Below are 17228 nucleotides of genomic sequence, written 5' to 3' on the forward strand. Positions count from 1 at the left end.
AATGCTGAAACTTTTTATTGACACTGGCTACTCAGGAGAGCAAAAACTGTAGTCAAATCATTAAGTGCTAGGTTGTCTCAAACACAACACTGCCGTTAAGTGTGAGGCAGGATCTAAAGCCGCTCTGAAGGTTCAGCCATCTGCAACATTTCTTGCATCACATCCGCAAAAAGGCATTTGTTTGCAGACAAGTAAAACCTGGAGATTTAATGTAGTTCACATTAAATTCTAAGTAACAGAGCCAAAGAGTAGCAGTTGTTATTTCTTACAGTTGAAAGACTGAAGGTCCCACCCCAGCAAAGCACAAATTGCTCAATACTTCCCCAACATAGGTTACTGAAAGAGAGGAGCTCAAATTCCACAGCTGTTACTCAGTGACTGAGAGTATTTCTGCAGATAACCACGTTTCACATTCAGTTGTTGGTCCAGTGATAATGAGTCAGTATTACATTATTTTCAACGCTGCATTTATGTGTGAATATGAATATACACTTTGTGTATTGATGTTTATGTGCACATGTGCCTGTGACAGCTCTGAAGGGGGAAAAGACAGAATGGCATAAGCATGATGTAATACCTGAAAGACAAAGGTGTACCAGGGCTGTAAGTTTTGGTCTTTGAGCCCAGAAGCTGTGCCAGCCGCCTAGTGCTAGATTCGTGTGAATAAGTGTAACCAAAGCAGCTGAAAGATTATCACCCATGGGGTCAATCGCATATATTCCTATTTATCAACTAAACTTTTCTACCGGGGTCTTTTACTTCTTAGTCTTTTTATATTATTATGTTAAGCACAGATAATCCTCCTCTTGCTTTTAAAGATACTCTCACAAGAATATATACGTTTACCAATCCTATACCATGGTACTATGTATGCATCAGGTGGGCTGCATAATATCGACACTATCAGCTATAAATGAGATCTGTAGAAAGAGATTAATTCCTTTTTTGCAAACTTAGAGTTCACTGCTTAGGGGAGTTCCACCCCTCACCTCTTTGAAAAGCATATTTAAGAATATAATTAAAATATACATTCATCGCATTCATCATGCAAGCTTCACAAACTCCATCTACATAACAGAAAATTTCCCACGCCAAAAATCAACCCATCATCATCACAATGCTGACAAAGGTGGACAATTTATACATGATCCACCTTCATCCCTGTCCCACATTACAACACCACACTCTCCACAATTATCACATTCTTTAACAACGTTCAGTCCATATTTTGCCTGCTATCTCTCCCAATTATTGCCCTTATCTTAAACTCCTCAAGTCCACAGTTTGGTGCCAGGAAGGACTGTGGTGTCTTCACTTCGATGGGCAGCTGAACTCCACCATAGCTGCTCTCATTCCCCCTCCTCAAAGGAAGAAGGGGAGACGATAAAATAGAAAGGGGCTCAGGGTTGGGGTAAGGACAGGGAGATCACTCGTCAATCACCATCACAGACAAAACAGACTCAGCATAGGGAGATTAATATAATTTACCACCTATCACTAGCAGAGCAGAGCAGTGATAAACCAAAAGCAAACCAAACACACCTCCCCTCCATGCACCCTTTGGAGCTGGCTCTGATCTGACACGGGGCAGCTTCTGGGCTCTGCTCAGGGAGGACACCCCTGCAGCTCCCCTGCTACCAAACCCTTGCTGTGTAAACCCAACACGCTTACATTAATTAAACACAAAGCTCACAAGGAGTTTTCCCTAGGCCACTAGAGTAATCCTAACACCGAAGTGCCTGTTATAGTGCATTAAAGAGTAATTAATGTAAGATCTGCAACATAATTTCATCTCTTGATAAGATGCATGCCATGTTCTACTAGTGTTGGTTTGTTTATTTACCTCCCACTGCCACTTGCTTTACGTGAAGGAGTAAACCTAAACCAGGAGTAATTGTTAGTAGCAGACGTGCTTAACAGATACAGCTATTTTCGTACCTTAAATAAGACAGATGACTGAGATTTAATATGTTCTCTTTTCACAGCTAGGAAAAATAATCAGATCGCTGTTACCACTTAAACTAATAACTTCTCTATACTTAGATACTGTAAACTAAAGAAACTCAGGACATGTTCAAGTTTGATAGTCTGAAAAAGAAAATTATCACACTTAGTTACTCTAAGACACTCTTGGTTTAACAAGCAGTAAACAACTACACTAAACCTCAAACCCAAAACTTTATAGGAACATATTTTTTTTTCATATCAATTAGCAAGTCTTAAAGCCAGCCCTGCTTTTTTTTTTTTTTTTTAACAGGAGTTTTTAAACAGCCTGCTGACCAAACACTTATTACATAGATATACTTTGACAGTTTCTCGAACAATTAGCTGTCCTTTGACAATGAAACTATTTGTCATTCCATTTTAAAAAACGTAACAGTTAAAAGGAACAAGCAGTGACTTTGTAGCAGTGGGAATCAACCTGAAAAAATAAAGTGATCCTTCTGCCCTTTCCAGAGAATGTCTGGAAAGTCAAAACTGAATCAAGTGTATGACACTACATTCAACACAGTTGTGTAACGAGGTTCCACGTTTTTAGTAGAAAAAGGAGTTACCTTTAAGTATTTCACTACTTCCCTTAGCAAAAATAAAGTGTCAGTAAAAGGAGCAGCAACAAGAAAAAGCTCTCCACATATATGTACATTTACTCCTGCAAGCAAATAAATACAAAAGATTAGTTTTTCTCTGTCCCATGGGAAAAGGGACAAGGAAAAGGGGTAAGGAGGGGAAGAACAAGCAAAAAAAAAAGAAATCCAAAAGCCTCATATGCAGAATCATTAATGTTTCACAATTGTGAAATTGCCATTTTTGGCAGAAACATTCAAGCACCTATTAGAAGAGCAGCCACAGTTAAGTGGTAAATTGCAGTCATTTTCACATAGTGGCTTTTTTCTACAAGGTCGTTTATGTTATTTCATCCATTCAGTTCTGTAACTCTAAAAGCAGCAGCATGGTTCCGCTAATACCAACATGCTTGTTTGCCTTTGCACATTCTTTCTACTACAGGTTGTCAGATTATCTCCATGTCATTAAAAACAGTTCATTGTGGAATTTAAAATCTCACTTTATAGCAAATTGTCATATAATGTAATTTAACAATGTAAGAATCTTTTGGGCAGTACTGCTTTGCAGACCATCTGTTTGGAGCCATACAGAAGAATGTCAGTGGTCTTTCTAGAATGATTATATCTAAGTGCATGAAGCCTTGCCATGGAGATGAGATATTTTAAGTTTCTGAGTGCCCTAAGAGCTCACTCCAAGGCAGAACAGATTGCTAATTCAAGTCTCATCTACTATCTGCTCTCAAAGGAGATTGTTTGGAAGTGATGCAAAACAAAGTGAGGCAGAAAACAGGAAGAAAGGTCTATAACCATCCTGCTTTTCCAGTAAACTGAGAGAATGAGTTCAAGTTCAACAGGCATTTGGACATTCTTCTGAGGGTGGCAGTTGCTTCCAAAACATCCAACATGGTTATCCTCTCATTTCTTTCCCTCATCAGTTCTTTCACTATTTGTTTGTTTCTCTCAGATTCCTGAGAACAGCTCTGAGCATTCCCTTTGACAGGAAACAAGTTAGGGTATTTAGCTCAAGTTACGAAATATGTTAAAACAGCAAGGAAAGGACCATCCTATCTCATCCTCAATGCCACACAATTTTTTTATTAAGGCAAGAAATATTGCTGTGTCAAGGGAGGGTCAGGCTGGGTGTTAGGAAAAGGTTCTTCAGTGCAAGGGTGGTCGGGCACTGGGACAGGCTCCCCAGGGCAGTGGTCACAGCACCGAACCTGCTGGAGATCAAGCAGTGTTTGGACAACGCTCTCAGACACATGGTCTGTGGGTAGTCCTGTGTGGAGCCACGAGTTGGTCTCGATCTTTGTGGGTCTCTCCAGCTTGGGATATTCTATGATTCTAGGATTTTAGCTTGCAGTTTCACCTGCTAAAAGTGAAAAACTTCCTTAACAGTTTGGTTCTGTCTTACTATTTTATTTAACCTTCAGAATCTTGAAAGTAGTTGCAAATTGTCATTTCTTACTGAGGCAAGACTTGTTAAAGTCAGCTATCAAAAGCACCTGTGCTGTCTTAAGATCCCTTCTGTTTAGAGGTGTTCACTGTTTTAGCTGCATCAGATCTGCTGTTTAGGATTTGTTTTTTTGTTGTTGTTGTTGTTTTTTGTTTGGTTGTTTTTTTTTTCCTCCCAGATGACAGCCAAACAGAAAAGGTTTCAGTCTCTTACTACGACTTGTGAAAATAGCTCAAACCCAAACCAATGAGTGCTTTCCTTTATTTGCCAATCTCTCAATAACTGCAACTTTTAACTGTGTAAAATACACTTCACTCAAAGAAACATAGCAAGCAGCTTTAAAATGTCTACAGTGAAATAGAGTCCCAATTGCAAACCATGTTCAAAAGTTTACATTTGATCAAGCTGTCATGAAGAACATGATATTATCTCTATATACACATTTTCAAGCACTATACCCTTGTACTTCATTTGAAGTACAGTAGAGTAGTAGTAGGCTTGTAGTACAGTACTGCAAGCTTTCACATAGTTTTCACACATGGAGGCTGACACGGGACCCTATGACAGAATCCTGGTCTGCCATTATCTCCAGAACCCATTTCCATTAACAGAGGGGTGCAATCATTTCACACCAAAAAAAAAACAAAAACAAAACAAAACAGTTTTTCCTGTACACTCAGACTTCTTTTCCACACCAGCATAGAACTGGCCTCTTCACAGGCTACACCGAAGCTATGTTGATAATACCATTCACGATAGCTCCTTCAAGCTAAAGCAGGAAAATCCTCAGGATCGTCAGGATTTGGAGCAACAATTTGCACCTATAAAGTGAAAAAGGAAGCTTTATAAAAATGAATCCATTGCAAAACATATGGCAGCAATATATAAACATGTGTTTTACCCTGAAAAATACTCATTCTTTTATTCAAATTAAGTACTTTATGTAATAGAGATGGATATAAATGACAATCTTATATCAGAAATTATGACTATTGTAAGCTACACCATGAACCTCTTTAGAATGCTGATTTGCTGCCTTAGTAGGACCAGAAGGTCAAGGGTTCTGAAGTATTTTGATGGGATGGAAAAAAAAGTAAAACAATCTCATCCGTAACATTTTTTCAGAAGCAGCATCGTGGTTTTGTGGTTTTTTGTTGTTGTTGTTGTTTTTTTACATTCTCAGGCTACTACACATCTGATTGTAGTTTTAAACTCTATGCTCTGATATAAAGAGACTTTTTCATTTTTATGAAGCAAACATCAAATAATTTCTATATCATTCTGTAAGTTCCCAACCTTAATTATTTTATTAACGATAAGCAGAACTAAACAGACCTTTGGGGATTATGAAGAATAAAGGTGTAATTTTTAGGTGGTCAAATACATTGTTTTGTTTGTTTGTTTTAAAGAGGAAAAAGGCAGTAGACGTTTTTTTAATGGTTATAATAAATACTTCCACCACTCCTCGTCTCCATCTGTAGGATCCCAGATGTATTGATCTCATGCTGAGTAATCAAAATACTATTAACGTACAGTACTGAAATCTCTTAAAAGGGATATAAACCTTCAGTCATTTTAATTACTTCCCAGTTTATACCAAAACTCACTGCAGAAACAAACCTTCATTGCGTCCTGTCTTCTAGATAACATTACAGCAACTAGTAATCCAGCCTTTGGAAATTTATGTGTTGGAGTTCCTGAGCCTGAACTGGTATTTAATTTTAAGCAACTTGATATGGGTCAGGTACTGAAAATAACAACACAGGCCAACATACTGTGAGGTAGGCAATAGAAACAAGTCTGTCACTATGAAAATCAGTAATCCCCCCCAGAAATGTAGGGGGAGGACAGCCACTACCAAAAAAATCCCAAGAACACAAAACAAAAACACACAAAAAACTTTACCGTTACTTCTGGTCGAGGTCCCATCTCTTCGACTCGTCTACCACGACCACCTCGTGCTCCTCTTGATCCACGGCCAGGGCGAGGAAGACTCCCAAAGTTAATATCCAGCTGAGATGTTATGTCATTCACCGCTCTTCGAAAGACATGAGAATCATCTTCAAAGTCTTCCTTTTGCAACTAAAAAGAACATCCTGTTAAGGCCTGTAATTTCCATACACAGCCTTCTTCTCTCCCTGATACACATACACACACACACTTGTATTACAAACTAAGCAGCAGATAAATCAAGATGTCCAGAATAGAAGACAGGCCTTAACTTGCAGAGGGTTTGAACAGAAGTGAGACAACTGCCGCTTCCCAGATGCCAGGAATAGTTCTTTGCTGGCTCACAGAGTCCTTGCAAAACAAATCTTATGTACCAGCTCCACAACACCAAAGAAGTTTTCAGAAATATGATCTACTAGGTTTTCCCAAGGAACCAGAGAGTCAGGCCTAAGCTACTTACTCCTACAATTACCTTCAGGTAATGAAAAGATCATAAGAAACTACAGCATTTGCCTACCAAATGAGCTGTTAGTAGCTATGAGATTACTGTTTAAACTCTGTGTATTCCTTGTAGCTAGTGGATTTAAGATTGCTTCCCATTGTAATTTTACTGTGTGTTGCAGTTAACATACCTGTAAACTCATCCCATACTGTGATGGATCACTTATTCTATTCAATGTCTAATAGAGGGTTTTGACTGGTTCTTGTCATGTAGTTTCTGTACCTCTTCTATATTCATTTTAATAAGGTCCCTTGATAATGCCAGCCAAGAAAGTTTGGGAGCAAAAAGAACAGCAACTTGCATGCCCTCTTCATACACTGTCATACTCTTCAGAGCTTGTAATAGTTATTCTCTCCAGCACATTCCCACACCCTGGAGAAGGACAGGGCAATGGCATCTATGACCACCAAAAGCCATGCTAAAAAAGGATGCAGCCAACTTCTGTATTAGTGTCTGTCTGTGTACGTGCTTGGTGACCTAAAGTAGTTAAGACTTATCAAAAAGCTGTAAGTTTTGATGTTAGTATTATAACTAGGCAAAGGATAAATGTGTATCAATACATGCATACAGACATTATTCAAGGATAAGAATTTCATCATGCTAGGCTACAAGTATATGCACATACTTCTGTGATCCCCCAAACCTGAAATCTAAGTAAGCAGGAATCTCTGAGCCTCCCTGCTTGCCTATCATACAAATAAACTAGAAGTCGTCCCTGAAATATGAATCCCAATAATATCGTGGAATAAAAATTTCAGAAAAGCAGGGGGAAAAGCACATTACTGTGAAACAAGCTCTCCAGAGTTACTTCTAAGAAGCTTCTAAGAAGCAGGACCCTAAAACTGGAAAAAAAATAAAAATCATATATTCCAAGTGCACAGTGAAAGCTACGATCCAGCACAGATGAAAATAGGAGACTTAGCATCCAGACTAAGAGATGCTAAAACCAGAATGCAATATATACGTGCAAATATATACTGGTAATTATGCTAATTATAATTCAAAATTAGGATAAGACATGTTTAGTAAACCAAGTTTCTCTAGTAGCACTACCAGAGATCTACGTAGGTGGCAGCAACAAGGACACAGGTTTTATGTTGCTAAGACTAAGTAAGCTCTAAGGTAGAGCTACTTGATATATTACATATTTACATACAAAATGTGGGTGATGATCTGAGAGAAGAAAAACGAATAGACAGTAAGTGTAAAGCAAGCTCTGAGGCACGTATGTGATTATAGTAACAAAGTTGGATACTGATTTGTGTTCAGGTTATACTACAACTAGTAGAAAGAATAAAGACAGTTTCCTAACCCTGAGCATAAAGCAGAGTTTACAGAATTCCTCAGGCAATGCATGCTTACATCATCGCTATATTTTGACTTGTGAATCACCACTGCTTTGGAAGGAACAGTGGATTCTGGCTTCCGGATGTTGAATTCAGGCTTTGGTCGATTCTGTTGCTGAAGATTTTTCCACTCATCTAACGTCATTTCTTGAACTACTTCTTCCATTGGCTCCCCTTCAGCAACTCTAAAGGTTTATAGTTGTAAAGTAAAAACCATTAGCTTGCAACATGCCAGGATGAACAAGAACACTAATCTCTAAAGTAAGGATAGTAAACAAAACATCTGGAATGTTTCTCCCCAAATTACTATCCTCAATTTCACTTACAACCCCCAGTAGCTTGAGGTACAAGTTTTATATCAATATAAATTAGAAAATACACCTCTTTGTCTGCTTGAAATTAAGTCTTATGAATAAATGCTATTTCTAACCTACTATAGTAGGTTCTGGGATTTATCCATCCTTATCGTAAATTCAAGCACTTCAAATTCTAAACAAAACCAGGCTGTCTTTTGATCTGGCATATTCTCAATTCTACTGTTTCATCAGTGGATCTATTCTTAGCAAATATAGCCACAGTTAAAAAAAATATATATATACTAAGCAGTTCACAAAACCCCAGTTGCACAGTTTTATTGACTTATATTGCAAGATGACAATGAGATGGATTTGTGTTTCAGTGCAGCTTTCAGCCATCTAAAAAGACCTAATGACAACATGGGATCTTTTAAGTAATTATTAGCATTTTCTTTGTGAAATTTTGACAACGCTTCTGATGCTTGTTTGATTTCTTTTGTCAGAGGTAGTAGCTCACAAGGAGTCATTATGTATCACCTGCCCAAAACTGACAGATTAATCCTAGTCCAGTCTGAATTTGTCACACAAAATGCAATAATGCTGATACATTCAAGAAAAACAAACGGAGTATGTCACAACATAAGGAGTATGCTTTGCATATTTTTGAACTGTAAAGACGGAAGTCCAGCGCAGTGTATCTGTGTTCAGAAGACAAGATACGTAAGACTAAAAATCCTTCTCCACACATCACTGCTTGACTACTTCTCTGCCATTTTCCTAATGCTGGCCAAAATTTTCCTGCCCAGAACCAGCTGCTATTACATTACACTCCAGGTGTACCTTTTACGGATCTTAGCAGAGAGCTATTCCCTCCTTAACAGAGTCAGATGCAGGGAGAGCAACTCACTTCACCCCAATTGTTACAATAACCAAACACCGTGAGCTATAGGAAAATCTGCACTGTTGACTCCCAGATACTTGAAAAAGTGCTTCTTCCACTGCTTCTTCCTCCTCCCACCCAGAACTATTACACATTACAATAGCAGTTGAAGTTGGTTAAGTTTTTCCCTAACATGAAGTTAGTTAAGTATATTCCCTAACACTTATTTTTCCAGAAAACCTTTTAATTAGGCTCCTTCTTGTGGGAGAGATACAGATTTGTGTGTCTTCATTGGATCACAGTTCCAAGTTGTCTTCTATCAAATGCTGATTATCAAGAGTAGATTTTTCTAATATAAATATACAGTTGATTAGATGCAAGCTGGAAATTTGCTTTATCGTGGAAGATGCAGAATCAAGTGAAAGTTGGTGAACTGTGCATTTCACCTCTGAAGTTGTACAAGCACCTCACAAGAACACACACTTGAGAGTTTTCTGTACATTTAGAATTAGCAGATAGAACAGGTTTGTTCCCTCTCCCTACACGATCTTGCAGCATGCCATTTCATTACTTGCCAGTCAACTTTATATTCTATTTTACTGAAGAACCCTGCATATGACAGGTAGAAGCATATGAAACACTGAACTGCACAGTAAGACAGTCTTAATTTTGGTTCTAGGAAGGATAGTTTAAAATGCACTTCATTAAGACAGTAAATAAAAATACAGAAGTCCTGTACTATATGTCTACATGCCTTCATTCTCTGTTATTTATAAAATTCCAGCTACATAAACACGAAGTTAAAGGTAAAAAGACTGGTAAGCAGTTTGTAATTCTATACTGATTAAAATGATCTGACACTATAATTAGAAGAATCAATAAGAAAAAAAATTAATACATTTACATTTTAAATGAAAAGGATACTGGTGAAAGATGCAGCTACTTCTGGGAAAAGAGGCCAACAAATATTTTTTCACATGCAAGAACACTGCATGAAGAACCGATGACACCCTGGATGTTTAAATTTTCTGTCCTTAACAGTAAGAAACCAGATATTTTTTGGTCAATTTTCTGAAACTTCAATTCTGGGAATAAGTATTAGAAAAGCAAGACTACTTGCAAGCACCCAAGGAAGAAGAAAAGAGAAAGAAAGCTAATTAAAGGGCTTCTATTAAAATATTTAATTTCATCCCAAGATGCTATGTCAAGACAGAATTGGTAAAATGCATATCTGAACTTTAGGAAGCCATTTGTCCTTCTCTCCCCTTTTCACCAAGTAAGAGAGGCACCTTTCAGTCCTTGATGAAACCTGTAGAAAGATAAAAACAGCTGCAGCAAGTACTTGAGGAGTAGCTATCTATCTTCCTATCTGCAACAGAAAAGCATGCCAGCTTTAAGGCCAGCTTTGTGCTGCTATCTGTAGTGTGAGAAGTAATACACACTTGCTGCAGCAAAAAGTTAGGAAAGAAAATGGCAGATAACGAATCCATTCGAGAATACTGAAGGGCTGACCAAGTGTTACAAGATCCTACAAAGAGAGAGTAAGTGACCTGAAAATAAAAACCACCACCACCAGGATCTCCAAAGGACAAGTAAAAATACTCTCAGGCAAAAATGTCAGCTGTCCAAACACAGAGAGAAACCCTGGCAAAACAGAAGCTCTGAAATAGGGAACATCTCCTACCCAACCCATGCAGGCCTACTGCAAGTAACCTAGTCAAACTGAACCTTAAATCAACAATATCTATTATCAACAATTATTATCAACACTACGTAGTATTATGCTGCTGTGGATAGGACAAAGACATATATCAACCTTTTTGTTTGGAGCAGATGTCACTGCTGGTAGAATAGAACTAGAACAAGGTCTCAACTGACAAAGGTCTTCCCTGTGGGAAATTGTAGAGTCCAGAAGGGAACAGCAAGACAGATATGAAGTCAAAAATACACGATATACAGGAAAGTCTTTAAGAAGAGCTGAGGAAGAATTGAATATATAATGCTAAAAAGGAACAAAAATGTGCATACTGACAATGATTAAGGCAAGACAATTGGGAGAAAAAAACAAAACCCCTAACTAGTACTTTCTGCTTCCAAAGCATTAGAAAGACTACCAGAGACACTGAAATCCATTGTTAGAGGACATCAAAATCAACTAGACAGGTGTAAGAAGTGGTACAGGTACTGTCAGCCATGCTTTATGTCAGCAAGACCCCTTTCAGACTTAGAGTCCTGTGACCATAATACAGGAGAAGGACACTTCACTACGCAGCAACCTAAACTCCCCAAAAGTCAATCACAAGCATAACTTTGACAAATACACTTCTATCAAAAACAACCTCTTGCTTGTTCCAAAGATATAGTGGAGGATCTACATCACAAAGTTTTGGTTTCTCAACTTTTAAACCATGGTTTGATCTTTACTTCCAGGTTACTAGTGCTACAAATTTGGTTTAGGATGCTGACACTCCCAAGGGGAAGTAACCTCGCTATTACTGAGGCAGAGCAAAAGGAACATGCATATAACTTTTTGCAGAGAGACTCAACTGAAGCAGATTATTTTGGTCACTCAGACTGCATGGACGTGCACTCTATGCACTACTTGCCACCTTCTTACCTTACTTATTTTTCATAAGTGATCACTGTGTATTTTCATTAATCCAGTGGATAAGCTCCTTGACATGCCAATGATCATGCTGGCAAGCACTGCCAACTACCTAAGTACGGCCTCTGGACGTGAACAAACTGAATTCCCAGTGCATGTATATATCAAAACACCAGACCAGGAGGTTTTAGTTATGGTTCTTACTGCTTCGGTGTTTTCAATGAATTACTATAATCCTCTGCCTATACTTTGTTTACTGTGCATACCTTTATTGCAGGAACTGTTCTAAATGAACACAATAATATGCAGAAGAAACAAGGATTGAAAAGAATGGATTTCAGTTCATCTCTTCGGCTAATTATTTTTATGTCCTTAAAAATACTGAGCTTTTTTGGTTCATTTTTTCAGCTGCACAAAGCAAATTTTTATTTGGCTTTTATCAAGAAATCAATAGCACAAATCTTTCCCATTAAACATCATTTACAGGGGCATTACTACCAGATATAACAAAATTTAAAATTACACAAGACCAATCTACAACCATACAAGTTAACTGTAAACGAAAAACACAACCAAATACTCAAAGATTTGGACTGGTATAAGCCTAGCTTTATGCCCTTACTAAGAAACAAGAGAAGTGAATAGGTCAGCAAACTTGATGACAAATTTGGAAAGATTCATATTAAATGACCAGATGGGTACATATATCTACTAAAAAGGAAAGAGGTCCTTTGTCAAGAAATAGAATAAAACACCACAGAATAATTACCAACTCCACAAATACCTTTGATAGGAATTAATTAGACTATGTGTTGTACTAAATAAAAAGAAAAAAAGTTTATTCAAGTTATCAATCAACAGAAGTTGGTTCAGTTGTTTGATCTCTGAAGATGACTTCAACAGAAAGCAGCTGTGAGGACAGCTTATACAGCTGTACAACTTAAATATTTTGTACTTCTTAGTTGCAGAAGAAAAATAACTAGCATGCAATTTAGGACACTATAAACAACAGACACTGATGTTGTTGAAGAGTCAGTGAAATATGTCAAGGATATGGGAAGTAGGAACTTAATTTATGAGTATTAAAGAAATCGTTGTCCTGTATACTTTGCAAATGGAAGCTTAAGAAAAGCAATATGGACACAGTCCTGAAGGCAAAGACCTTGTAGGTTACAGAACTCTGCAGAAGTCTTTCCAGAGATGCGCTGAAGTTAGACAGTAACACACCGGAAAGCTATATAGTATCTCCATACAGACAAATTACTCCCAATTGACGGGACCACTACTACTTTTTAAAATGCTAACAGTCACTTTAGGAAAGAATGAGAGAAAACACAAAACCAAATATTTCAGCTGTCTCAACACAAGCACACAACTGCAGTTAAGCAGTAGAAAAGAAATTGATTCCTCGGAGTTGCTGCATTTAAAGTCAAAATGAGAAAAACCCTAGCTGTAGCTTGAACAAACATACGTGCCTAGCCCCACAATATTGAGGCTGTAGAGAAAGCAGAAGGTAGCCTCGTCAGAATCTTTCGCTGGTTTATGTTACCCACCAGAAGACAGCAACTCTGGAGAGCAGGGACAACCTAAGCAGACAAGGCCTTAAAATGCATTTTGAAGCATATCATGCCTGAAAACCATCTCCCAACAGCTTTTGCTTTTAAATAATTGAAAAACAAAAATACTTCTGCCTCGTTTAGCAGTATCCCATCCATCCATCCATCCCTAATTACATCGCTACCATTCACACAGCATTTCCTCTTATCTTGAAAGATGTGGAGTCACGAAAATGCACCCAAAGATAACTGCAATGAGCTATATGTAATTCATATTTTGCATACAGATTTGAGAGTCTTCAGGATAGTGTTTACTGCACTGAAAAGACTACATGATGCAGACTTCTGTACTTTTAGATTACTTGCATCTTACGGAATTCAGTGGACTATTCCTAAATTAAACTTTTAAAAACATGAGAAGGTAACTGGCAGATTTTGTCAGAAGCCTTTGTCAATATGTATACTTCTTGCCTTATGTTCTACAAGGAGCTGATGTTAGGACACATCTAAGAAGAGCTTGATTTGCTGGGCATGTTTCCAGCTACCATGAAGTAGAAATTGGTACAAGTAAAGATACCAGTAACTGATAAAGAGTGCTTAATAACTGTTCTCATACTTAGCTAACTAATTTTTTCAAACATGCATTGTATTTATTTAATTCAACTACCCATCTGATTTAAGTTCACATAGAAAAATCTTTCTGGACATCCAATCATCATCATTCAGTTTCAGACAAATTCAGATGTATAATAAAAGCTAGTTTTAAATTAAAGGAATCAAAGTTCTATCGACTTAGTTTCTTCCAGTATTATACAAACTGAACATAAAAAAACAGGTTTTGTAGTCTACTCAGCTTTACAATTAAGATAAGAAAGTAAGCTACATCATTAGGCAAAAAAAGGCTTCATAGCAACAGAAGAGAGCACTGACATTTCATCACCTTCCAGTATTTAGGAGATATTCACAACGTGATATTTGCTTATTCTTTGAACTCTTAGTTGAACAAGATTGTCTAATTAGTTTTTCTTAAACCAAAGTGTTTATTTGACCTGCAGTGAATTCTCCTCTGGACACTGATCAGAACGAAAGCCAGAAGACCAGAGGCAGATTTCCCTCTCAGTTCCCCAGCTTTTAAGGCTCACTGCAAGACCATTTCCAGTTAGCCTTTCAGGTTCTAGAGAGGCCCTTCATGAATAGATGGCATTTGCATGGTATTAGTGATCGATGAATAACTGACTTAGAGAATTTTATCTTAGTGTACTTCAGTTGTGTTTGTTTAATTGCATAACTACCTTGAATACCCTTTTCTTGCAGAGTACTTCAATAAAACAGGGTAGTTTTCACCAATTACCCAAGTTAAAAGCGTAACAGACAATAGGCAGCCCCTCCTTAAATAATCTCCAAATGTTAGCAATGTAAGCATCACTGGTCACTCAAAATTGCAGCTATATAAATCAAGCTTTAGTCAGACTTAAGGACGCATTTTCTTGAGCCACAAATAGAGAAAAAGCTTTGCTACTGCAATTCTTTAAAAATAATAGAAAAACTTCACAGTTCAGATTTCCAGTGTGCCTCCCAATGAAAGTCAAGAATATCAGTAACAGTCAATTATTTTCTTTGCATTTAGAAAAAAAATATTTTAGCCAGACTATACTTGTTTAGAGGTTCTCCTTCAGAAGTCCCTTGCTGCTGAGCTGTTTCTGCAGTCTCTTCCACAGGAGCAGTCTGTTCCATCTCACTAAAACGGTAAACAAAGAAACACAAGGTCTTCATGGGGCACATTGGGAACGAACTCAAAGCATCACATTTTCCAGGCAAAATTCCTTGGGAAGGGACAAAACAGAAGAAAAACTCTGGGATCATATGAAAAAAGTTGATCTACTAAGCGACTATGTGAACTAACAAAATGAGAAGGAATGGGAAAACCTAATTTCTATGTACTTACAAACAAAAAAAGTGAAAAGCATGCATGAAGACAAAATAACTCAGTCATGAACACCAGTACTTGATTATAGTACATCTCTGATGCTTATGCTTGCATTTCTTATTTTCAATTTCTTATTCCATTTCTTATTTTCAATTAAAACAGTAAAATTCACACATCATCTTTGAAGTCCACAGTTTCTGTAACACATTAGCCACATTAGTACACTGTCAAATAAGAGAAGCATGCTTATTTTCATTCCATTGATATGCATACATTTTTTAAATTAAAACTTTGTAGTTTCAATGCTTCATTAAGAACAATTAAAGCATAGAGATGCTTTTAGAATTGTTTTAGACAACACCAATTTAATGTGAACTCTACCACATGCACCACATCACAAGAAAGCAATGTTATCTCACATCTGTATCACAAATTGTGATGCTACTGAACTTAAAAAAAAAAAAAAAAGAATAGATAGGGAGAATAAACAAAAGGGATCTTAACTTCCTTAAACTTTATAGAGTTCACTCAATCTTCACTGACATATTTAGAAACTAGTTTTGTGCCTTTTTTTTTTTTTATTAATCAGCTAGTTTTGTGCTATTAGCTCAAAACTATGTTTAAATAGTCAATTACATGTTTTGAAAAGCTGGAGTACCTAATGAATCTTTTACTTTTAGTATGCAGCATTATAGAAAAGATAGAAGTCAGTACAGTCTCTTAGAACTCAGAATATCAAGCCCCAAAACGTGGACCCAAAGGGATTTTTTTTCAACCTCTTAGACAGATACCCTCAAGAAACCTGGTGTACATTAACAAACACCATCACGATTGGAGTTATAAATACAAAACTATTTTTAAAACAGCTTTGTGAATGAATGCGCATGTGGCAACAGATGTTTGCTCTAAGCTCAAAGTTCTGCCTTTTCTGTCTTTCAGCAGCCTTCAACTAAAAACTTCTATAAGCATACGAGAATAAAGGCTACTGGAAAGAGTAGCATACTGCTAAGTGCATAGAATGGACAAAAGTAGACTTTTCCAGCAAGCTTTGTGTTATCTAGACATAAACCAAGGAAAGAAATACAGAATTGAAGTTCCCAACTTTTTTCATCTAATTGACCATTAATAAAACATCACATTTTGTCACTGATTCTTATCTGCTTTAAGATGTATTTCAGTGCTACAGTCAGCTAAACGTCTCTGGAGCCACACTGAATTGTACTGCAGCTTTGCTATTAAGACATCAAACTTGAGAAAGAAGGACCAAACTTCAAGCCCACTGACAAGTTCCACTTGTTAGTGGTTGTTTTGTAGCAATGTAAATAAGTACCAGAATCCCACTTACTTGAATATAAGAAAAAGTCATAACTTATTTCAGAAAAGACAACATTGCCCCATTCTAAAAGATTTTGGCAGGCTTCTTATTCAAGAGACATCGCCGTGGCTTTGCTACAAATTAAACTCTTCAGGATAAACAAGATGAGTCCAGAATGCTATAAAACTATGCTTATTACAACAATTAATAGAAAGCATGACTTAAACCTCAAAATACCCAAACTTCAATGAACTGAAAATGATGATCTATGGTGGGCACCAGAAAATGATGGTCTATGGTGGCACAAGAAAATATTGTACCTCATATCATCTCTAACTGTTCCCCAGTTGCGAGCTCCACTTCCACCCTTTTTGTCATCTGCTCTCATTCCGCTAGAGAGAGAAACAGTGTTCTTTAAGAGCTTTTTTACATTACAGGCTCAAACTGAAACTAGTACTGACTTATTGGCAAGCAGCTTGGGTATAGAATGCAGGAACAGAATATGCAAGAGATTCTACTTCAGTGTCAACTCTCTTGTTCACTTGTACACTAACAACAAGCACACTGAACACTTACGTTTTATCATTGCCACTTTGTCTTTCAAATTCCCGTTTTCCTCTTTGGTCAAAGCCATCAAAACTTCTGTTTATTCCACCACCTCTTCCTCTGCCTCGCATTCCACCTCTTCCTCTTCCACGACCTCTTGGTCTTTCACAGTCTACTCTTTCAACTGGTCTAAAGAGAAGATTTCCAGACAGATTTTTGTTTTTATGGAACCATTAACAAGGAGAAAAACATCTGTATGACTGCACTTGCGCAGCTGTAGGAGAC

The 17228-nt window shown here is 37.3% G+C and overlaps 1 protein-coding gene across 2 annotated transcripts in view; it reads right to left on the reverse strand.

The window, feature by feature from the left end:
• The window catches only part of HABP4 (hyaluronan binding protein 4), a 26681-nt gene continuing 9453 nt past the window's right edge, over nt 1-17228 (reverse strand). The window contains exons 3-8 of one of the 2 annotated variants that reach the window (XM_083817950.1): nt 16974-17132; nt 16718-16789; nt 14810-14893; nt 7835-8003; nt 5926-6102; nt 1-4841 (exon numbers count right to left, since the gene is read on the reverse strand). In XM_083817950.1, coding sequence (XP_083674076.1) covers nt 4785-4841; nt 5926-6102; nt 7835-8003; nt 14810-14893; nt 16718-16789; nt 16974-17132 — 718 coding nt within the window. In that variant the 3' untranslated portion in view covers nt 1-4784. The remainder of the gene's footprint in view (nt 4842-5925; nt 6103-7834; nt 8004-14809; nt 14894-16717; nt 16790-16973; nt 17133-17228) is intronic. The other variant, XM_083817951.1, reaches the window with a different exon arrangement.

This window comes from Anser anser (assembly GCF_964211835.1).
Source record: "Anser anser genome assembly, chromosome: Z".
In the NCBI taxonomy this organism is placed as follows: Eukaryota; Metazoa; Chordata; class Aves; order Anseriformes; family Anatidae; genus Anser; species Anser anser.